Source organism: Musca autumnalis, unplaced genomic scaffold (genome assembly GCF_047663935.1).
Source record: "Musca autumnalis isolate F117 unplaced genomic scaffold, ASM4766393v1 scaffold_1, whole genome shotgun sequence".
Lineage (NCBI taxonomy): Eukaryota > Metazoa > Arthropoda > Insecta > Diptera > Muscidae > Musca > Musca autumnalis.
The window spans coordinates 129,933,876-129,959,307 of record NW_027411644.1 but is presented as its reverse complement, the minus strand read 5'-3'; the positions used below and the strand labels follow the sequence as shown (position 1 = coordinate 129,959,307).

Here is a 25,432-nt window from a genome sequence, read left to right as displayed (position 1 = left end):
TAATTTTCAAATCAAGTGTACTTATTTAAGCTGTATAAATAACAGTTTTTGTTTTTTTTTTTCAGAATTTTTATATAACCTCGATAATTCGTATTTTTTTATTTTAACCTCGTTAATTCGTAATCTCGATAAATCGTAATCTTCGATAATTCGTAAAAATTGGCTGGTCCCTTGAATTACGAATTATCGAAGTTCTACTGTAGAATAAAAATGCATCTTAAAGCCTTTCTGGCCTTATGGCATTCAGTTCTGGGGAACTCCCTCGAACACAACAATCCAACTACAACAACAATTTCAATCGAAAGCACTGCGAAAAATTCGTGGTGCACCACAATATGTAACTAGTAAGCGAATACATGAAGAACTGAATGGCAAAACTAAAAATCCAGAATCCAAACACACCCAAGAAAGAAGATTATAAAAACAACTAGCACAATTGTAAACTATAATCATATGAGAGCTAACCACTGGGTGAGCACTATGAATTAATGTAAAAATAAGTACAACAAATAATGTGAAAATAAAGTTAGATAAAAGGCAATTGTTTAGGGCTGGGGTTTATTTGTTTTTATTTTGTTTATATTTTTTACGTCTTTATTTTACCCTTTTTATTTTTCCTCTTTGTTCAAAAGAAAGATTTTATGTGTAATTTTCTATTTTAACAATTCAGTTTATTTCATGTATTTTATTTTAATATTTATTTGCAGTATTTAATTCTAATTTGTTTTTGTTCATAACTTATTATTCATTTTTAATTTTACTAAAGCAAATTTCTATCAGTTCAAATTTATGTTGTAAACATTATGTTATGTATGTACACTAATAATATTGTAGGTCTGTTTATACTTTGAAGTTTTGTTATTCTAATTTGCCTCCTGTTCTTATTGTTGTTATTTTTCCTTTCTCAAGGTCTACGATGCGTTGTGATCGTAGTGATGGTATTTTGCTAACTACTCAAATGCATCGATGACGAAAAAGATGTTAGCGCCACTGAAAAAGAATTTGCAACAAAATGACGTTTCCATCACGGCTAGATTTGCAACTGAGATGTGTGGTAGGAGGTTTCTAGTCGAAAGTCTAGGTTGCTGTTGTAGTTTAACAGCAGTAATGTTCGATTCGAAATCGACGGTTTGTTGACAAGGTTTCGATAACATGAGAGTTGGATGATAATCGTGGTCAAAATGTACAGGTGTTTAATTTGATGTCAGGCTGCAGTCGCCAGCATAGTGTGAAACAACAAGCTTGTGTTGATGTTTGATTCACTTGTGGATTTAGGCCTGAGATAAGTTTCAGATTTCTCATTGGAAGTCTAAGTCGCTGTTCTAGGTCGCCAGAAATAGAGGACAATCCGGAATTGATAATTGCTCGGTTTCCCTATGTTTGACTGTTGGACTTAGCTAGCGCCAGAGAAGCGAATAGCAAGATCTCTTCCGATTTGGGTTTTCTAGGATGATTTGAGTTGGTGTTGCCTAAAAGTAAGTGTCTTTCCAATGTGGCTTGAGGTCTACCGTCATCGCGAAAGGATTGCGAATTATTTTCCGATGACAAATAGTACATTTCAATGCGAGGTGTAATTAGCAAGGCGTTTTGGTATAATCTTGGATGTTGGAGAGTTAGCGTTTTGAGCTTCTTTGTTTGATTAGAAGTTTGGATTACTAAGTAATCTTCTGATAAATTTTGATGTCTATCGTTAAGAGCTAGTGTCTTATTGGAAGATGTGGATGGCAAGGTCTTTTCTAATATTTTTTGATGTATATCATGAAGTGCAATCGTTGGTGTACGATGTATTTTAATGGAAGATTCCGATTTCAAGGTTTCTATTGAGATATTTTTATGTTTATCTCGAGAAGTTTTTGATTTCAAAGTGTTTGTTTTAACAGGAGGCGTGGTTGGAAAGTTGTCGGATATTCCGTTATAACTACCTTGAAATTTTTGCGATGATAAAGCTTCGAATTAGTAGGAGTTGTGATAGTTGGGGTTGTGGACTGTATATTTTTCTTTGAGGAATAATCGTAGTTTTGACCAGAAGACATCCTATCGATTCTGTCATTAATAGAGATTCAAAAGGATATATAAAGTGAAAATGCGTTTCGATAAGTACTTCTCAAGTTCTCTAGGTCTTCATCGGTGTATACCAGATCCAAACAATCTTCGTAACACCATTTTAGCTGTGACCATATATAATCTAGATGTCCATGAAGTGCTTTTAATTCATGTTTATTTTCCTTCTCCTTAAAGCTTAGATGAGATTCACCGAAGTCTATGAGGTCATCATATATATTTCTAAATTTGTTTGGGACGTCCATTTTCAATAGTAGAAGTAAAAAATGGGAAAAGTTGTTTCAAAAAAGCTTTTAATATTACAAGAACAATAATTGCATTGTTTGCGAGAGTAATACCCTAAAAGTCAACACTAATTACTCGTAACTTTAAAAAGTGTGATTTGTATTAAAGTCGGTTGCTCTTTTTGCATGGGATGTAGTTTAATGTACTCACAAAACGGCAATTTGTTGTGTACTCGATTGATTTGGTGTTTTGTATATGAAGTTTCCACTCAAAAGGTCTCGGCTACTGAGGTATGAATTCTAAAATTGATACGGGCAGCCTTCAACTTCTCCGTTATCTGTTACGGCACTTTTTCCAGAATTTGATGTAAATTTTTTCGGCTATTTAATATTACAAGTTATGGCTGCTTGTTGATTGCACATTTGAATGTCACTGTTTGCAACCTTGGCGTTTTTACAATGAGTTAATCAATATTTACACCATTGAAGTTTCAAAAAGTCAATAATTTGTGTCTATGTCGTTTGAATTTTCATGTTTCAATTTTAAACTTTTATTATTTGTTAGGACACTTTTGACAAAATCACTAGTTTAAATGTAGTTTTTAAATTGACGAATGTCACCGGTTCATATATTTTTTTGATAAGAGGGAATCGTTGAAAATTTTCTAAAACACAATTCGGCTCGCTAGGACCAAATGTTTAGGGCTGGCGTTTATTTGTTTTTATTTTGTTTATATATTTTACGTCTTTATTTTACCCTTTTTATTTTCCTCTTTGTTCAAAAGAAAGATTTTATGTGTAATTTTCTATTTTAACAATTCAGTTTATTTCCTGTATTTTATTTTAATATTTATTTGCAGTATGTAATTCTAATTTGTTTTTGTTCATAACTTATTATTCGTTTTTAATTTTACTAAAGCAAATTTCTTTAAGTTCAAATTTATGTTGTAAACATTATGTTATGTATGTACACTGATAATATTGTAGGTCTGTTTATACGTTGAAGTTTTGTTATTCTAATTTGCCTCCTGTTCTTATTGTTGTTATTTTTCTTTTCTCAAGGTCTACGATGCGTTGTGATCGTAATGATGGTATTTTGCTAACTACTCAAATGCATCGATGACGAGAAAGATGTTAGCGCCACTGAAAAAGAATTTGCAACAAAAAACACTAGGTCCGTTATTTACTTTGGAGAGTTGAGTATTGTTGTTGTTGCTAATTTCTCGTTGAGTGGATTTAATAAAGCAAAGAAATAGAGTACATAAGAAAAGGAATACAATGAGAGAGGTCGTTGAACATATAAATATGATATTGAAAAAGAATGTCTAAATATGAAATGACTACATATAGGTCTCTCCATTACGTTTTTACGTTAAACTAGGATTACATTTTTTAAGATCTAATTTCAAAGTAATTTGAAAATGTGGCATAAAAATACAATATAAATTAATGGTTTAATGACGATGATCATTAAACAGCAATAATAAAATAAAAAAATATATGGACTCAAGTAAAACGATGCTACGAAGAGTGTCGGGACTACGATGTCAAGGAAGGAGAAGCGCCTTTTGACCATAATAATCACAGAGCACACTATAGAACGGCTATTTTTGTACATAATTCCACGTTAGGAATAATAAAAGCAGATGCCCTTATCAAAAAGTCAGTGGAACAACTTGACAAAACTGTGATGGACAATTCCGTACGTTACTCAATAAAGCTTGCCCCGTGCGATACGGATGTTTCCTATGGTAGCTACTTGGCCGACATTTAGAGAGCTTTATCGACTATTTATGTGAAAAAATCCGGAATCAGAAAGGTCGAAAACTATACAGACCTCAGTCGAAATCTGAAGAGACCTTATTCTTCACGGCCTTAGTGGAAGTTGAATCGAATGGTCAAAGATACGAAGCCCGCGCAATCATCGATTCCGGATCGCAATCGGCCGTCATTTCTAAAAAACTGAAAAATAGACTCCGACTTCCAAACAAACGTAATCTGGTACTCAACCCAGCTACGATGGGAACTTCGACTCAGGCTTGTATTTTCACCATACGCTCGCGGATATACCCTGACTTTAAACTTGACGTTTGGGTCCCGCTTCAGAAAACTTTATCATTTAGCTTACCACCCAGAAATGAGGATATAGGCAACTATGATGAGCTAGAACATCCGCTTGCATATCCATACTTTCACAGAAGCAGGTAATTTGACATTCTCATTGGTCTCGACTCTTGTTCAAACTTTTTTACCTTAGCGGTTCCGATTCGTCCACATGGCTCCCTATTCTCTCAAAAAATATATTTGGGTGAATTGTGCGAGGACCAGTAGAAGGTCGACCCAGTCACCTAGACATGACTCACTCTTCAACGCCGGTGATGTAGATAATCTCTTAATTTTGGGAAATGGAGGAAACGCCAATTGAGAATCTGCGCTCTAAAGGTGATATTTTTTGTGAAAACCTCTGCAAATCAACCACATCTAGGACAGCCTCCGGGAGATATAAGGTTAATCTACCCTTCAAAAACTAAGAAAACATTGGACATTCTAGGAACATAGCAATGACACAATATATTCGCATGGAGAACATACTTAGTTCAAAAGCAGAGGTCCAGGATTTATACGACAAAACTATTTTGGATTACTTGGACTTGGCGCACATAAGGAAAATTTCGAAGGCGGAAGTGAAACTATTTCATACAACTCTTTAACATTCTTCTTCAAACATTTCGTATTTGTTCTAATGGACCCCACCGAAATAAATACCACATACCTTTTGGCTTTTCAGGCATTAAGAAATAACATGCATGTGGATCATGTTTTGGCAGTGACTTTAAGAATTCAACTAAATAGCGCAATGAACTCAGCGGGATTTGAACAAAGAAAGTGGGCCTCAGATAATCCCATCATAACCAACGCCTCAGAACTTTTATCGGACGACTGTTTACAGCTATCACAAAATATTGTAACAAAGACATTGGGCGTAAAGTGGAATAATACACTGTGCCCCATCTAAAAATGGTTAAATGTTGACTTTTTACAGCAATTCATGCTATATCACTGAAATCTATGTGAATATTCACCTGACCTCTGAAGCAAATTTGTAGTTAAGGGCAAGAATAAAATATTTGAAGTAATAATGAACTCAAAAAACTACACTTATCGCCTTAAATTTTATAAAATATCGAAAATTTCCATAATTTGTATACATTTCGCACCATATCTACAAAACCGTTAATTTTTTCTTAATATTTTCTTTTGGAATACACAACTGGGGCTCAATTCCGTTTCTATGAGAATGTGATATAAAAACTTTTATAAAGGAGAGAACTGTCAAATGAAAAAAAATATATAAAGGAAATATTTTTCATTTCAAATTTTCATAGAACCAGAATCCAGCCCCTCTTCAGAACATGTCATTGCTGTAAAATGACTCTATCACGTTGTTTTGAGTATATTTTTCAACGACGATTTAATAAATATGTCAATAATGTGGTGAAATCCGAAATTTAAGAATAAACTGTTGGTGTGAACTGTGTTTGAAATGCAAAATACCGCTGAAACAGCGTGAAGTAAACAATTTAGGGTTTCAGAATGTTGTACAGAATTGCTGAGAACATTATTTGGAATATTATTGCTAAAGGTTACTTGGTTCAACTCCCAATAGTTTAGCTGCTACTTTTACATTTCAGCAATTATGTAAAATTTTATATATTTTATTTATTTTGATGTCCTACATAGAGTTTGAGAGAGAAACGAATACATATATGACGTATTTATGCATAATATTAATGAAGAAACTCCATCTGGTATTCAGAGCTATGTGAATGAAACCCACCAACTAGATGTGCCAATCAAAAAAATTTCTAAAGCTGAAATTAAGCAAGCAATATCGTCCTTAAACCCTTGGTATGATTTGATTACCCCAAAAATACTCAAAGAGCTTCCTCAAGAAGGTATAAATTTAATCACGTATATCTTTAGTGCTTGCCTAACACGAAACTTTATTCCTCCGCAGTGGAAAGTTGCTCAAATCTCAGTAATCCAAAACCCTGGCAAGCCTGCAGAAGAGGTAAAATCGTATCGACAAATCATTCTACTACCTGTCTTCTCGAAAGTTCGAGAAACCCTTTTCTTAAAAGATTGATGCCTATCATCGAGACAAAAAATCTCTTCAGTTTTGTTTCAGGAAAAAACATGAAACAATGGATCAGATTCATCGACTATTTTAGAGTACTTGGACTTGTCGCACATAAGAAAAATTTGGAAGGAGGAAGTGAAACTTTTTTTATACAATTCTTTAACATTCTTCTTCAAAAATTTCGTATTTGTTCTAATGGGCCCACCGAAATAAATACTACATACCTTTTGGCTTTTCACAAAGACATAAAGTAATAAAGACCTGACAAAATGCATGCAACAAAAAAATGTTTACGATACTTTGTATAGAAACATTACCCTTAACAGGTTGTAGTTAATTCAAAATCGCAACCAAGGAGGAACATTTCATGTAATGGTATCAGAAACGAAATTTATATATTCAAGGATCTATTCAAGAATAATTCCATGTCAATTGGATCGGTAAATTCGGTTAAATACGTAAAAATGTATAAAAGAAAAAAATGTTATATCACCATATCGTAACATAACATTATGTTAAATTCAAAAAACATTCACTGAAGAATGATAGCAAAAGAAATGTCTTATCTTGTTGTATTTATGTCTTTGCTTTTCAGGCATTAAGAAATAACATGCATGTGGATGATGTTTTGGCAGTAACTTCAAGAATTCAACTAAATAGCGCATTGACATTTATCGGACGACTGTTCACAGGAATTTTTGAAAGTACAGACCCAAACGACAAAACCCCTAGTTGGGTTTTGTTATGTCAGATCCAGCTTGGATTTTATGGCCCCATCTAAAAATTTTTAAACATTGACTTTTTAAAGCAAGGCTAGGCTATATCTCTGAAAACCTATGTGAATCTTCATATGACCTCTTAAGCAAATTTGTACAAAAGGGCAAGAATAAAATATTTGGAGGAATAATGAACTCAAAAAACTACACTCTTGAGGAAGCTCTTTATTAAATCGCCTAAAATTGTATAAAATATCGAAAACTTCCATAATTTGTATATATTTAGCACCATATCTCCAAAACCGTTGATTTTTTCTTAATATTTTCTTTTGAAAAATATTCGCTGGAATGTAATACACAACTCTTCAGAACATGCCATTGCTGTAAAATTACTCTATCATTTTGAGTATATTTTTCAACGACGATTTAATAAATATGTCAATAATGTGGTGAAATCCGAAATGCGAGAATAAACTGTTGGTGTGAACTGTGTTTGAAATACGAGTTGTAAAATATATGAAGCAAAATCCCGCTGAAACAACATGAAGTAAACATTTTAGAGTTTCAGAATGTTCTAAAGAATTGCTGAGAACATTATTTGGAAGATTATTGCTAAAGGTTACTTGGTTCATTTCATCAATTATGTAAAATTTTCTATATTTTATTCATTTTGACGCCATAGATAGAGTTTTTCTTATGTGGTCTCTTCATAAGGGCTACAATATTGCCAAAGACTGCGAGGCCAATTTTCTATTCGTTTCTGAGAAGAAAGACCTGATAAATGCGAGAAACTGTAGTTTTAGCCCCGTTTAGATGAGTTTATAAAATCCGAACTGGATCTGACAGGACAAAACCCTACTAGGGTGTTAGTGGTCTCAATATGTACTTTCAAAAACTGAAACTGATATTACGCAACACTCGTATTTTACAAAAATGGAAGTTCTCTCTTAAAAGCGCGGTTTTTTTTAACGTTGTTGCCAAACTTATTTTCAGCAGATATGGTTCGATAAGGGCATGATGGACTTAGACCTGTAACATCACTTGCTTCGGAAAATATTCTCAGAAATTGTCCAGACATTCAACACCAGAGAATCACATGTTGGGTACAATATACTCCGTCATGCAAGATCAACATTCACGGATTCTGTGTTTCTTCGGAGAAAGCGTATGCTGCGAACATATTTATTCGACTCGAAGAAGCCGACATCATACATACCAACATCCTCGTTGCAAAAACCCGCGTTGCTCCCGTAAAGAAAATCTTCCTACCTCGTTTGGAACTTTGCGGAGCTGTCTTTCTGGCCAAATTAGCATCTTCAATTATACCAAATCCTTTACTGCCGCAACATGACATGTACTTTTGGACGGATTCGACGATCGTCCTGGCAGTAAAATATATAAAAATTTCCATGACACGTAATAGTGATATGTATTGCAAACTAGTACGCAACCAAAGCATATGAAATGTGATGGAAAATTGTGATAATTGTTATATTAAAATTCGTGCTACAATTTAATGAAACAATTTCATGAAATGAATGAAACGTTACATTTTTAATAAGACTTAAGAAAACAATAAACTGTTAAGAAATTTAATTATTCCCCCATTGAAAAATATTATTATGTAAATGGTTTCTTTTCTGTGACTCGGACTAGGCGTTGATTGCGAAAAGTTTGGATGCTAACCATATCGCCACTGTGACACCCGTATTTAACTTTGAAAACGTAACTAATGTGTCCTAAAAAATATGTTTTATTCTTATCTGTCCACAAAAATGCTTATTTTTCTAACTGTTGACCAACTATAGTCAAGAAAATGGCACAATCATACAGGTGATTTAATTTTGTAAATTAATAATTTAACCTTAAAAAATTGTAATGAATTTTATGTTTACTAAAATTTTGCGAAAATATTTTAGAAATTTCGCAGTACGGAATGATGCCAATATGCCTTGGTCAAGAAGAACCGAAGATAAACGTTTTTACAATTTCTCCTGCTTTCGTGTTGGCAGAAAGAAATCATCTTTGTTAGGAGAATATCTAAAACATTATATAAATTCTACGATAAGTGATTGTAATATTCAATAATATTACAATTTCTTCCCCTCTGTGCTCGCAAAAAGCCTACGTGACACCAAACAACAACGCACATTCTTTTCATGCCCACATTATTTACAAATTTACAAAAACAACTTAAACAACTTCTAACCGTTCTTTCTTTTTCGCGGGAGCTTTATTTGCAATCGCCAAAATTCACAAAACTTATTACTCTCCTTTGCCTTTTTCAGCCGTTACCTCTTCAGAGGTGCACATTTGTTACAAAAGAAAACAGACTGTACACCCCCCCTCCCGACTTCAAATTACAAAAACAACATAAATACACAAATGCACAAATGTATGTATGTGTCACATGCGTTCACGGAAAGACATACATACATAACCATACATATTTTTTCTAATGGTTCATTTTTTTTCGCGGGAGTATTATTTGCAATCAGCAATATCAACAAAACAGAATACTCTCCCACTGACCACAAAAAAACGAAGCTAGCTACCGAAAACACACACTTTACCTGCCCCTACCATTTATCAACAACCAACCATTCACATATTTTGTTCTCAGCTGCACACAAAAATGCGAAAAAAAATGTGCGTAGCTAAAAACGAAACACACTCATCAAAAAAAAAATCCTGTTCTATTAAATAATATTTTTTTCTAATTTTTTTTAAGTAGCGATTATTCCTACAGTCAAAAAAAGTTTAATCTCTAATTCTTCATGAAACAAAACAAAAGATTACACTAGAATAGACATTATACTAGAATATACATTCTAGAAAAAATACGAGAAACATTGTTTCTTCCAACACATGTAACTTTTGGGTGTAAAACTTGTTGTCGTTCTCTCCTATCTACTCTTCCTTGGCCTCTTTCAGCCGTTACCTCTTCAGAGGTACATATTTGCTACAAAACATTTGAAATGACGCTGCCAAAAAATCGTACTGAAAAACACACTTTACGTCCCCCGCCCTTAATTTTGTTAAACGCATTCTTCCATTCGCAGTTTTTAATTGCAAAACATTACAGAAAAAACATAAATACACATGTACATACATATGTATGTGTTTATTTGCGGCCTGTGTTCAGGGAAAGACATGTACAAGCATAAATTTTTTCTAATTGTTTTTTCTTTTTCGCGGGAGCATTTTTGCAATCGCCAAAATTAACAAAACTTACTACTCTTCGTTTGCCTTTCTGTTGTGTACAAGATAACATTCTTCGTTCGATCTCAGTTGTTATTTCCTAATCGAAGCGAACAGACGTGTGAAAATTAAATCGGTAAAATAAGAAGTGTTTTGTGAATAACATAATAAAATAGTAAGTAATGAAGTGCTTTATTTGTTGGAAACATTTCGCAGAAAATGATGATCTGTTTAAGCATTTAAAAGAATATCATTTTATGAAAACACATGACAATTATTTGTGTTGTGACAGTGTGTATAATACCTCATCGTCATACAAAAGGCACGTTAGAAAAAAACATGCTGAAACCCGATATATTAATGGTAGTGAACCCAGTGCGGAAATTCCAAGCAATTTAGAAAGTAATTGTGAAATTGAATCGGTCAACGTCTCAACGCAAGATGATATTACTTATGAAAATGAATATTGTGGCGACCAAGATAGCTTAAAAACTATCTTAAAAAATTGCTTGGAATTTCAAACCGCATTGCATTCAAATTTTAATTATACAAGAAAAGACGTTGAACGTGTAAATGAGAATATTATAAATATGATTGTTTCTCCAATAATTGACGCATTTTGTTCTCTTTCTAAAAATTTAGATCTGGAGCAGTCGCATAAATTCCACAAGTTTGCTGAAGAGTGTAAACAAATATTTAAAACAATAAAAACAGAGCATAGCTTAAAAAGAAAGCTAATGGAAGCCGATCTTTTTGCTGAAATTAATGAGGATGTTGTGGAAACTTCCCAAAAATTAACTTATACCAAAGGTAAGTTGGTAGTAGCTCCAATAACAACAAAAATAGGGTATGTTCCCATGGCATTTGCATTTAGGAAATTTTTAGAAAAAAATGACACGCTTTTAAAAATGATAAATTTTATGAAAAACGGGCAGCACCTTAAAACTTTAACCAATATAACTCAAGGTGATTTATGGAAAAAGAAGATGGAAACATATCCAAATAAACTGCTTATACCATATTTTATACACTCTGTTGACCTCGAAGTTAATAACCCTCTGGGTTCTCACTCTTCAAATCTGGTTTGTAATTTCTACTACTCCTTTCCATGCATTGCAAACGATACACAGCAGCAAAATATTTCCTTGATCTCAGCAATAAAATCTGAAGACCTTAAGACAAAAAAAGGCGTGCTTAGCCCCAATTATTGATCAAATGATCTCATTAGAAGTTAATGGCTTGGAAATTGTTTTATCTAATGGTAAAAATTATCACCCTCACTTCATTCCGGTTCTAATTTTGGGCGATAATCTTGGGTTAAATAGTTTGATGGGCTATAATAAGTCATTCAATGGAACCTTTTGTCGCTTTTGCACAATAACTAAAACTTTAAGTGAAACTTCACCGACAGATTTGCCTCTATTGCGTCGTACAAAGGATAATTACAATGAACACCTTCTCCAAGAAAATCCTAAAGAAACTGGTATTGTACAGAAATGTTTGTTCAATCGAATACCTTCATTCCACGTAATCGATAATTTAAGCGTTGATGCTATGCACGATGTTCTTGAACGTATTTGCAATTACGACATGTGCAAATCAATTTTGTATTTCATAACTGAAAAAAAAAAAATACTTTACATTGAAGACTTTGAACAATAGAAAAAAAAGTTTGAATATGGTGAACTGGAAAAAGGAAATATTTTTCAAGATATATCCATAAATCACTTGAAAAGAAATCGATTACGAATTTCCGCCCGTGAAATGTTAACATTTGTCATATACTTCCCTATAATGGTTGGTGATTTAGTTCCTGAAGACGACGAAGTTTGGCAATTGATTCTAAAACTTGTTATTATAGTAGATTCAATATTACTTTTCGAAGTATGTGATTTCTCCATAGAAGCGTTTAAAATTAATATTGAGCAACACAACATCATGTATATGCGTCTCTTTAAAGATGCCCTAAAACCTAAATTTCATATTCTAACTCATTACCCTGAAGTAATGGCTGCATGCGGACCAGTTCGTAAATTTTGGAGCTTTCACTATGAAGCAAAACATCGCATTTTCAAACTCTATACCCATGCAACTACTTCCAGACGGAATATTAGCATATCTATAGCGAAAAAATACCAGCTTTATTTTGCAAATTATTTGCTTTCGGAAACTGAGTGTCCAGCAATTCAAAGCTTTAGAAAGGATATGTCCAAAACTAATTTCGGCGATTTTATTGCTTCGAAAATGAATATATCAAAAGATTCATTTACTTTATACGACAAAATATTATATAAAAACATTTTATACAAAACTGATTTTTTTGTAGCATGTAGAAAAGTGGATTATGAATTATTTAAAATCATAAATATTATTGTATTTAAGGACTCTGAAGCATTCTTTGTCCAAAGAATTAATAACATTAAATACTTAAAACATTATACAGCTTTTCAAATTGATCCCACCGATATGGGCGGCTTTGATGTACTCCGGAGTCCTTAGTAGGGCCTCCAATAACACTTTTAAAAACAGCTCGAGCAAAATTTATGCTTCGAATAAAAGAAACATGCTAACTACATACTACTACATATTTTAATTTGTTATAGATGTACCAGCAACAAATTGTTCCATCGAAGAAATTTTAAAATCATGGAACTTACTACATCTCTCAGATTTTTTCAAAGGTAATTGTATAATTTTATGATTAAACATTTTGTAATAATATTTTTTCTAATAGACCAAAATATTGACACGACAGTTTTAACATTAATTGGTCATGAAGACTTGTACGAGTTGCTGCCAAAAATGAAGTTTGGTGATCGAGTCATTTTCAAACACCATTATATGAAGTGGAGAGGTGATTTTGAATCTCCAATGCCTCCATTCAAATCTTTATCGTTTTCACAGAGTACAATTTCTCCAAAAAATCATCAGATAGTCCAGAAAATCTGGAAGCCAATGTACTCGAGATATTAAAGAACCATGCAGGCGGTACCACAATTATAGAAAATTATCAAAAGATACAAAAAATATCAGAAAAAGAACGATCTATTATAATTGATATGATAGTTCAATATTTTAATGTAAAAAACTTGGAAATGACCCCACAAACAAGTTATAAACTGGAGAAAGAAATAATAAACTTGTTTCCTACAGAAAAAACTGAATATTATCGTACCGACAGACGTGGAAAAATATATATCAAATACCATAATAAAAAACAGTTCATCCGTAAAAGTACAAGAAGCTGTAACTTCAAAGGCTGAAGATAAAGGTACATTTAATAAAATAGTCAATATTTCGTTATTCTAATACCATTCTATTTATATTTGCAGACGACACCGTGCTGGCATATATTAATAGCATTAAATACGACAATTTGACGCCAGAAGAATTCAACAATGCGTGGAGGGCTTCCTCCAATTATAGAATAAAGCAATTCATGGATGGAGGAAAGAACATCGTGGATATTTTCAAAAAGTGGCCGCAATATAAAGGACCAACTGGATGTCAATTGGTAAGTACATTTTGTAATTTTAAAGATAGGGCCTAGGGAGGTACCCCGCCCCCTCAGAAATTCCAAATAATATATAGCCTTTTATATAATATGTTTGTCATTTTCTGATACATTTTTTTACTTTATTTTCCAGATCGACATTGATTTTAACATTATGAATAAGCACGGTTCATCTTTACTGGATTGGGATGAGAAATTAAACAAAATATTAAATTACATCAAGGACAACGTTAAATTCCGTGATCCATATATGAAAGACGTTTTGGACTGTGTGATCGCGGATGGATGTGAAAAAGGTAGTATATTTGGAAAAATTTTGAATCTAGCAGTTATTTGATATGCCCTTAATTTCGTTCTAGATATCAATGCCCTAAAACTCTTGTGGTGTCTGCACGGATACTTGTATACCACCAAAAAGTGCATGAGTACAAATAATTGCGGAAAAAGGAGTATGGCCAGTACACAATAAAGGATTCGCAAGAATCGTTCATATATATAAATGAAAGTCTTTGAATACGCACATTGAATTTTTGGCAAAGCGCAACGAACCGATACAGCCGTTTATTTTAGGTTTGGGGAACCAAAAGACTATAGATGTAGAAAATTTTTTTATATACTTGGATGGACATTTAATGCCCATAAATAATTTTAAAAGAGCTTTTGATATATGTTTTAAATCGTTCCATATATTTAATGTTGAGTATCCACTGCCTTGTTCACTGTTTTGGCAGTTTATAGAAATGTTTATGTATGAAATGAAACAGAAAAGCAAAAAAATGCTAAAGTTTGTATATTAAAATGTAAAAATTATTTGTATTATTAATAAGAATTATTAGTAATAATATGAATGACAATCATAAAATTATTTTCTATTAACATTATTTCATTGCTACATTACAATTATTGACTTGTAAAGCCTTACATTTCGTAATAAGTTTATTTAATTCAAATTCAAATTATACCATATAATTATTCTAGTTTTCCTATTTGTAATTCACACTACTCCTACAGTCAAACATTACATTTAATTTCAAAGTTTTATATTATAAAAAATTATGTTTATAATTACAAATGTAATAATTTTAATTACAAGTGGGATGTAGTGAATTTTAAAATGCCCAATAGGAATTTAATTTTAAAATCAATTTATATCATTTGTATTATTTAATTCGTTGTAATATCAAAACAATACAAATGAAATAAATTAAACTAAACTTTAAAATTAAATTCCTATTGGGCATTTTAAAATTCACTACATCCCACTTTTAATTAAAATTATTACATTTGTAATTATAAAAATAATTTTTTATAATATAAATCTTTGAAATTTATTAATAATGAATTACGAATAGGAAAATTGGAATAATTAAAAAGTATAATAACATGAATCAAACATTAAAATCATTATATTTATAATAATTTACATTAATTTAAAATGTAATTTATTGAATTTTAAATTCCTATTATCTTATTTGCCATTCAATTCGTTGGTAAGACATTATTTCACATGTCATAAGTGATATGAAATTCAATTTCATTCCAATTATTTCATTACTAAATCAAATTATTTAAGTAACTTGTTTTTACAACTATTGATTTGTAAAGCATTGTATTTTATTAGTTTATTTAATTTAAATTCAAATTATACTTGATGATGATTATTCGAATTTTCCTATTTGTAATACATGCTATTCCCTTATACAAACATTACATTTAATTTTAATGATATATATAAAAATTTGGTTTCAATTACAAATGTAATAATTTGAATTGGGATGTAGTGAATTTTAAAATGCCCAATAGGAATTTAATTTTAAAATCAATTTATTTCATTTGTATTATTTTAATATTACACACGAAAGAAATAATTCAAATGAAATAAATTGATTTTAAAATTAAGTTCATATTGGGCATTTTAAAATTCACTACAATGAAGCTCTACGTTGGCTCAAAATCAATGACAAATTTCATTGAAATAACGTAGAATTTCATTCATGTTACGTAGCTTTTTCTTTCAGTAGTATTTTTCCCCAAAACCGATGAAACATACGAACAGATCGCAACAGAACTGGAAAAAAGAAAAACTGAATTCTACACATAGAAGTCCAAATCTGAAAGAGGTTTCAAAGTATTACTGCGTAACATGCATTCTACAATAAACATTTAAGATATCAAAGACGAGCTTTTAACCCATGGTCACGAAGTTACTAACAAAGACATAAATACAACTAAGACTAGACAAAATGCATGCAACAAAAAAATGTTTACGAAACTTTGTATAGAAACATTACCCTTAACATGTTGCAGTCAAAATCGCAACCAAGGAGGAACATTTCATGTAATGGTATCAGAAACGAAATTTATGAATTCAAGGATCTATTCAAGAATAATTCTATGTCAATTGGATCGGTAAATTCGGTTAAATACGTAAAAATGTATAAAAGAAAAAAATGTTATATCACCATATCGTAATATAACATTATGTTAAATTCACATGCCATTCACTGAAGAATGATAGCAAAAAAAATGTCTTATCTTGTTGTATTTATGTCTTTGTTACTAAAATCAGGAATATTAAAAGTCGTTTTACCAAAAAACAACTTTCTCTGTTTGCAGTGAAACTAATTAATATGCTCCATTACCAGACTGAAGGGTGTCGTTATAAAATTCGAACCACCACGGCTGTTTATAAACAGATTTACACACACCACTATCCGTCCCTTAGAAAAAACAGAGAAAATATGCCGACAGAACCCGTACCAATTCCTTCTGCCTCAACACACCGCCTAGATGACGTTTCATATACAAATATTGCTAGAAGTTCAGTGCAAAAACATAAGCAAACCTCTGAAACGCAACAGCAAAACCTCTCCCTTGTCCCTATGGTCTCCCTTGTCCCTATGGGATGTTGTGGAACAATTATCGTATCGACCAATCAGTCTACCACGCCTTTCCTTATAAGATTGATGCCTATCATCGAGACAAAACATCTCAGCAGTTTTGTTTCAGGAAAAAGCATGGAACAATCGAGCAGATTTACGATTTGTTGAAACAATAAATACTGCACATGAAACAAAACAATATTGTACTTCTGCATTTCCAGATATTTCTCAAGCATTTGATAAAGTATGGCACGAAGTTTTACTTTACAAAGTCAAAGAGCTTCTTCCAATCAATTATTACTTGTTTATAAGATCGTACATACAAAATAGGTATTCCTATGTGTGCGAGACTTACGAAATGAGCAACTTAAAATGCATAAGAGCAGGAGTGCCCCAGGTAAGTTATTTGGGTCCAATTCTGTATATCCTATACACGTCAGATCTTCCTAAATCAGATACGACAGTCATTGGGACTTTTGCAGATGACACAGCCGTCTTAGCAGCAATTGAAATGTAACATTTACACTTAAATACGGAACCTGTCCACCGGTATATATGAACCAGATCAAACTTCCTCAGGCCAATGAAGTGAAATATCTTGGTATGTATCTAGACAAAAAGCTGCAGTGACATAAGCATAAAAACGAAAAGAAAATCGCTCGATATCCACGTTAATAAAATGAATTTCCTTATGGGATAGCATACGAAATTACTTTTAAAAATAAGTTACTACAATAAAAATGCATCTTAAAGCCTTTCTGGCCTTATGGCATTCAGTTCTGGGGAACTCCCTCGAACACAACAATCCAACTACAACAACAATTTCAATCGAAAGCACTGCGAAAAATTCGTGGTGCACCACAATATGTAACTAGTAAGCGAATACATGAAGAACTGAATGGCAAAACTAAAAATCCAGAATCCAAACACACCCAAGAAAGAAGATACAAATAATAATATGCATATAAAAACAACTAGCACAATTGTAAACTATAATCATATGAGAGCTAACCACTGGGTGAGCACTATGAATTAATGTAAAAATAAGTACAACAAATAATGTGAAAATAAAGTTAGATAAAAGGCAATTGTTTAGGCTGGGGTTTATTTGTTTTTATTTTGTTTATATTTTTTACGTCTTTATTTTACCCTTTTTAGTTTTCCTCTTTGTTCAAAAGAAAGATTTTATGTGTAATTTTCTATTTTAACAATTCAGTTTATTTCATGTATTTTATTTTAATATTTATTTGCAGTATTTAATTCTAATTTGTTTTTGTTCATAACTTATTATTCGTTTTTAATTTTACTAAAGCAAATTTCTTTAAGTTCAAATTTATGTTGTAAACATTATGTTATGTATGTACACTAATAATATTGTAGGTCTGTTTATACGTTGAAGTTTTGTTATTCTAATTTGCCTCCTGTTCTTATTGTTGTTATTTTTCTTTTCTCAAGGTCTACGATGCGTTGTGATCGTAATGATGGTATTTTGCTAACTACTCAAATGCATCGATGATGAGAAAGATGTTAGCGCCACTGAAAAAGAATTTGCAACAAAAAACACTAGGTCCGTTATTTACTTTGGAGAGTTGAGTATTGTTGTTGTTGCTGATTTCTCGTTGATTGGATTCATTAAAGCAAAGAAATAGAGTACATAAGAAATGGAATACAATGAGAGAGGTCGTTGAAGATATAAATATGACATTGAAAAAGAATGTCTAAATATGAAATGACTACATATAGGTCTCTCCATTACGTTTTTACGTTAAACTAGGATTAAATTTTTTAAGATCTAATTTCAAAGTAATTTGAAAATGTGGCATAAAAATACAATATAAATTAATGGTTTAATGACGATGATCATTAAACATACCGGCCTCCCCGTGATGGACTCCAGTGTTTTTGATTTGATGATGAAGCCTTCGTAGAAGTCCATACTGATTTTCATTTGTTGACAATCAAATAGAGGTCGGCTGGTTGATTAGTTTTATCTTCAATTCATTGTACTTTTTGTAGGTTGTTGCTTTTGGAATTTAGAGAGGAATAAATCAGCGATTTCGATGTCTTTCAATAGCTGCCAATGTTGAATCTCGTTTAATTACAAATTGAGATGTTTATTTGGGCTCTAGTGGAAAGCATTATGGCAGCAGTGAGTGACATAATTGAAATGACGAAGTTTTGTTATGCCGTTGTTGAGATGGATTAAGGTTTCTTTCGACCTTGGCTGCCAAATTCTTGAGGATTTATAGTTGCAATTTTTAGGCTTTATTTATGTTTCCGGAAATAGATCGTTTAGTTCTGATGGCGTTGAAAACCAGTAAATGTGTAACTATGAGGCACGCAGGATTTAATCAGTCTGCAAAGAATAAGAAGGATTAATTGTTCTAATTTTAGGAATGTTAATTGTGATTTTATATCTGCTGCATTTTTGATAGATGTTTTGTTGGTTGATGTCGTTATATTCCCATTTATGTGGTTGGTTTTGCTTGATGATTTCTCTTTGCAAATGTATGTTGATGGGGCTGGGCCCAGGAAATGTAATGGAGAAGTCGAATGTCTTTGATTATGTCCTTTTTAAGGTCTGCTATTTCCATAAAATCAATTTTAAGTCGATTGTTAATTGTTTGCAGGCAATAATCGGAGTCTTCCAGGATTATTAGTAAATAACCGCTTTCTACGTTTTCGTCGTGCATGTAAAAATTTGTGTACAGGTAAGACTTTTGAAGAGTAATAAATCTGGAATTACGTACGTTCCAATTCTGGGCGCTTGTCAATTGCTACTGTGGAATTACGATTGTTATGTAGGTATTTATTTCTGTGCCTTTTGAAATAATCTACTTTGATCCATGCTGATATCAAATGTCGACGGGAAAAATCAGATGAGGATTTGTGGGTTTGAAATGTCAACGAATTTTTTGGATGTAGAGTTTTCTAATGATTGAACTTCAAATATTGTTTTAGATCCAGTTGGGCACACAAGAAATGAGAGGTCGAATAATTTCGGAAAGATGTAAATGCCAATAAGTGAAAGTACTTGTCGATTGCTTGATAAATTGAAATCTGCGAAATATGTTTCCAGGACATCTTCGATTGGATAAATGTTGATTTTTAGATGTGAAGACAAAGAATAAAAGCGTGAGGTCTTTGAAAAAGGAGCGCAAACGTATAATTCAAGGTCAGTTCGCACTCGCGAGCGAAGTGTGAAAATACAAGTTTGTGTTGACGTTTCCATCACGGCTAGATTTGCAACTGAGATGTGTGGTAGGAGGTTTCTAGTCGAAAGTCTAGGTTGCTGTTGTAGTTTAACAGCAGTAATGTTCGATTCGAAATCGACGGTTTGTTGACAAGGTTTCGATAACATGAGAGTTGGATGATAATCGTGGTCAAAATGTAAGCAAGGCAAATTAAACGACATGTTCCTTGTAAAAGCACAGGTGTTTAATTTGATGTCAGGCTGCAGTCGCCAGCATAGTGTGAAACAACAAGCTTGTGTTGATGTTTGATTCACTTGTGGATTTAGGCCTGAGATAAGTTTCAGATTTCTCATTGGAAGTCTAAGTCGCTGTTCTAGGTCGCCAGAAATAGAGGACAATCCGGAATTGATAATTGCTCGGTTTCCCTATGTTTGACTGTTGGACTTAGCTTGCGCCAGAGAAGCGAATAGCAAGATCTCTTCCGATTTGGGTTTTCTAGGATGATTTGAGTTGGTGTTGCCTAAAAGTAAGTGTCTTTCCAATGTGGCTTGAGGCCTACCGTCATCGCGAAAGGATTGCGAATTATTTTCCGATGACAAATAGTACATTTCAATACGAGGTGTAATTAGCAAGGCGTTTTGGTATAATCTTGGATGTTGGAGAGTTAGCGTTTTGAGCTTCTTTGTTTGATTAGAAGTTTGGATTACTAAGTAATCTTCTGATAAATTTTGATGTCTATCGTTAAGAGCTAGTGTCTTATTGGAAGATGTGGATGGCAAGGTCTTTTCTAATATTTTGTGATATATATCATGAAGTGCAATCGTTGGTGTACGATGTATTTTAATTGAAGATTCCGATTTCAAGGTTTCTATTGAGATATTTTTATGTTTATCTCGAGAAGTTTTTGATTTCAAAGTGTTTGTTTTAACAGGAGGCGTGGTTGGAAAGTTGTCGGATATTCCGTTATAACTACCTTGAAATTTTTGCGCTGATAGAAGCTTCGAATTAGTAGGAGTTGTGATAGTTGGGGTTGTGGACTGTATATTTTTCTTTGAGGAATAATCGTAGTTTTGACCAGAAGACATCCTATCGATTCTGTCATTAATAGAGATTAAAAAGGATAGAACATTGGTGACGTTTATTTAATTGGGATAGCTGTTACAAACTAGTCTTCCTTGCCTTACCCCTTGGCGAACAATGCCAAACCTTCTCCACTAATAAACTTGTTGTTTTAAATATTAAAACAACAAAAGGGATTAAGCCAGACTATTTTGAAAAATCAAAATTGTAACAGCTATCCCAATTAAATAAACGTCACCAATGTTCTATTTGAGAAACACTGGCACGGTTTTGTGTGTTGTTGGTATATAAGCTACCAAACAGCATTTGGGTATGTGCATTTGTTGAAAAATCAACGACACATACGAGTGGAAGAAGGTTTGCTTTGTTTCGTAAACACTTTCGTCGGAGTTGTGTTAGGTTACCAAAGAAAAACTTCTCATTGAAGGGGTTTCTTTGTTTACGTTTATACTTCGAGCTGACGATTGATGTTTGGGTAAAAAAGTTCCTTGTTGAAGAAGTTATTGAAAAATAACTTCGGTGGAGAATATCCGCAAACAAGAAACAAAGGGAACTGATGAGATCCAGTGGCGTGGATCGAAACTAGTCTTCCTTGCCTTACCCCTTGGCGAACAATGCCAAACCTTCTCCACTAATAAACTTGTTGTTTTAAATATTAAAACAACAAAAGGGATTAAGCCAGACTATTTTGAAAAATCAAAATTGTAACAGCTATCCCAATTAAATAAACGTCACCAATGTTCTATTTGAGAAACACTGGCACGGTTTTGTGTGTTGTTGGTATATAAGCTACCAAACAGCATTTGGGTATGTGCATTTGTTGAAAAATCAACGACACATACGAGTGGAAGAAGGTTTGCTTTGTTTCGTAAACACTTTCGTCGGAGTTGTGTTAGGTTACCAAAGAAAAACTTCTCATTGAAGGGGTTTCTTTGTTTACGTTTATACTTCGAGCTGACGATTGATGTTTGGGTAAAAAAGTTCCTTGTTGAAGAAGTTATTGAAAAATAACTTCGGTGGAGAATATCCGCAAACAAGAAACAAAGGGAACTGATGAGATCCAGTGGCGTGGATCGAAACTAGTCTTCCTTGCCTTACCCCTTGGCGAACAATGCCAAACCTTCTCCACTAATAAACTTGTTGTTTTAAATATTAAAACAACAAAAAAGGGATTAAGCCAGACTATTTTGAAAAATCATTAAAAAGGATATATAAAGTGAAAAGGCGTTTCGATAAGTACTTCTCAAGTTCTCTAGGTCTTCATCGGTGTATACCAGATCCAAACAATCTTCGTAACACCATTTTAGCTGTGACCATATATAATCTAGATGTCCATGAAGTGCTTTTAATTCATGTTTATTTTCCTTCTCCTTAAAGCTTAGATGAGATTCGCCGAAGTCTATGAGGTCATCATATATATTTCTAAATTTGTTTGGGACGTCCATTTTCAATAGTAGAAGTAAAAAATGGGAAAAGTTGTTTCAAAAAAGCTTTTAATATTACAAGAACAATAATTGCATTGTTTGCGAGAGTAATACCCTAAAAGTCAACACTAATTACTCGTAACTTTAAAAAGTGTGATTTGTCTTAAAGTCGGTTGCTCTTTTTGCATGGGATGTAGTTTAATGTACTCACAAAACGGCAATTTGTTGTGTACTCGATTGATTTGGTGTTTTGTATATGAAGTTTCCACTCAAAAGGTCTCGGCTACTGAGGTATGAATTCCAAAATTGATACGGGCAGCCTTCAACTTCTCCGTTATCTGTTACGGCACTTTTTCCAGAATTTGATGTAAATTTTTTCGGCTATTTAATATTACAAGTTATGGCTGCTTGTTGATTGCACATTTGAATGTCACTGTTTGCAACCTTGGCGTTTTTACAATGAGTTAATCAATATTTACACCATTGAAGTTTCAAAAAGTCAATAATTTGTGTCTATGTCGTTTGAATTTTCATGTTTCAATTTTAAACTTTTATTATTTGTTAGGTCACTTTTGACAAAATCACTAGTTTAAATGTAGTTTTTAAATTGACGAATGTCACCGGTTCATATATTTTTTTGATAAGAGGGAATCGTTGAAAATTTTCTAAAACACAATTCGGCTCGCTAGGACCAAATGTTTAGGGCTGGGGTTTATTTGTTTTTATTTTGTTTATATTTTTTACGTCTTTATTTTACCCTTTTTATTTTCCTCTTTGTTCAAAAGAAAGATTTTATGTGTAATTTTCTATTTTAACAATTCAGTTTATTTCATGTATTTTATTTTAATATTTATTTGCAGTATGTAATTCTAATTTGTTTTTGTTCATAACTTATTATTCGTTTTTAATTTTACTAAAGCAAATTTCTTTAAGTTCAAATTTATGTTGTAAACATTATGTTATGTATGTACACTAATAATATTGTAGGTCTGTTTATACGTTGAAGTTTTGTTATTCTAATTTGCCTCCTGTTCTTATTGTTGTTATTTTTCTTTTCTCAAGGTCTACGATGCGTTGTGATCGTAATGATGGTATTTTGCTAACTACTCAAATGCATCGAAGACGAGGAAGATGTTAGCGCCACTGAAAAAGAATTTGCAACAAAAAACACTAGGTCCGTTATTTACGTTGGAGAGTTGAGTATTGTTGTTGTTGCTAGTTTCTCGTTGAGTGGATTTAATAAAGCAAAGAAATAGAGTACATAAGAAAAGGAATACAATGAGAGAGGTCGTTGAACATATAAATATGATATTGAAAAAGAATGTCTAAATATGAAATGACTACATATAGGTCTCTCCATTACGTTTTTACGTTAAACTAGGATTACATTTTTTAAGATCTAATTTCAAAGTAATTTGAAAATGTGGCATAAAAATACAATATAAATTAATGGTTTAATGACGATGATCATTAAACAGCAATAATAAAATAAAAAAATATATGGACTCAAGTAAAACGATGCTACGAAGAGTGTCGGGACTACGATGTCAAGGAAGGAGAAGCACCTTTTGACCATAATAATCACAGAGCACACTATAGAACGGCTATTTTTGTACATAATTCCACGTTAGGAATAATAAAAGCAGATGCCCTTATCAAAAAGTCAGTGGAACAACTTGACAAAACTGTGATGGACAATTCCGTACGTTACTCAATAAAGCTTGCCCCGTGCGATACGGATGTTTCCTATGGTAGCTACTTGGCCGACATTTAGAGAGCTTTATCGACTATTTACGTGAAAAAATCCGGAATCAGAAAGGTCGAAAACTATACAGACCTCAGTCGAAATCTGAAGAGACCTTATTCTTCACGGCCTTAGTGGAAGTTGAATCGAATGGTCAAAGATACGAAGCCCGCGCAATCATCGATTCCGGATCGCAATCGGCCGTCATTTCTAAGAAACTGAAAAATAGACTCCGACTTCCAAACAAACGTAATCTGGTACTCAACCCAGCTACGATGGGAACTTCGACTCAGGCTTGTATTTTCACCATACGCTCGCGGATATACCCTGACTTTAAACTTGACGTTTGGGTCCCGCTTCAGAAAACTTTATCATTTAGCTTACCACCCAGAAATGAGGATATAGGCAACTATGATGAGCTAGAACATCCGCTTGCATATCCATACTTTCACAGAAGCAGGTAATTTGACATTCTCATTGGTCTCGACTCTTGTTCAAACTTTTTTACCTTAGCGGTTCCGATTCGTCCACATGGCTCCCTATTCTCTCAAAAAATATATTTGGGTGAATTGTGCGAGGACCAGTAGAAGGTCGACCCAGTCACCTAGACATGACTCACTCTTCAACGCCGGTGATGTAGATAATCTCTTAATTTTGGGAAATGGAGGAAACGCCAATTGAGAATCTGCGCTCTAAAGGTGATATTTTTTGTGAAAAGGACAGCCTCCGGGAGATATAAGGTTAATCTACCCTTCAAAAACTAAGAAAACATTGGACATTCTAGGAACATAGCAATGACACAATATATTCGCATGGAGAACATTTAGAACACTTAGTTCAAAAGCAGAGGTCCAGGATTTATACGACAAAACTATTTTGGATTACTTGGACTTGGCGCACATAAGGAAAATTTCGAAGGAGGAAGTGAAACTATTTCATACAACTCTTTAACATTCTTCTTCAAAAATTTCGTATTTGTTCTAATGGGCCCCACCGAAATAAATACCACATACCTTTTGGCTTTTCAGGCATTAAGAAATAACATGCATGTGGATCATGTTTTGGCAGTGACTTTAAGAATTCAACTAAATAGCGCAATGAACTCAGCAGGATTTGAACAAAGAACGTGGGCCTCAGATAATCCCATCATAACCAACGCCTCAGAACTTTTATCGGACGACTGTTTACAGCTATCACAAAATATTGTAACAAAGACATTAGGCGTAAAGTGGAATAATACACTGTGCCCCA

At 33.0% G+C, this 25,432-nt stretch overlaps 2 protein-coding genes across 2 annotated transcripts; both read left to right on the top strand.

The window, feature by feature from the left end:
- Positions 1-10,446: 10,446 nt before the first annotated feature.
- On the top strand, positions 10,447-13,316 carry LOC141402544 (uncharacterized). The gene is made up of 4 exons (XM_073984091.1): positions 10,447-10,518; positions 10,986-11,153; positions 12,947-13,024; positions 13,078-13,316. The coding sequence occupies exons 2-4, from the start codon at positions 11,081-11,083 to the stop codon at positions 13,314-13,316; spliced, it is 390 nt and encodes a 129-aa protein (XP_073840192.1). The 5' UTR covers positions 10,447-10,518; positions 10,986-11,080.
- LOC141390829 (uncharacterized) lies at positions 13,300-14,557 on the top strand. The gene is made up of 4 exons (XM_073963788.1): positions 13,300-13,614; positions 13,676-13,857; positions 13,991-14,153; positions 14,217-14,557. The coding sequence occupies exons 2-4, from the start codon at positions 13,783-13,785 to the stop codon at positions 14,324-14,326; spliced, it is 348 nt and encodes a 115-aa protein (XP_073819889.1). The 5' UTR covers positions 13,300-13,614; positions 13,676-13,782; the 3' UTR covers positions 14,327-14,557.
- Positions 14,558-25,432: the final 10,875 nt, after the last annotated feature.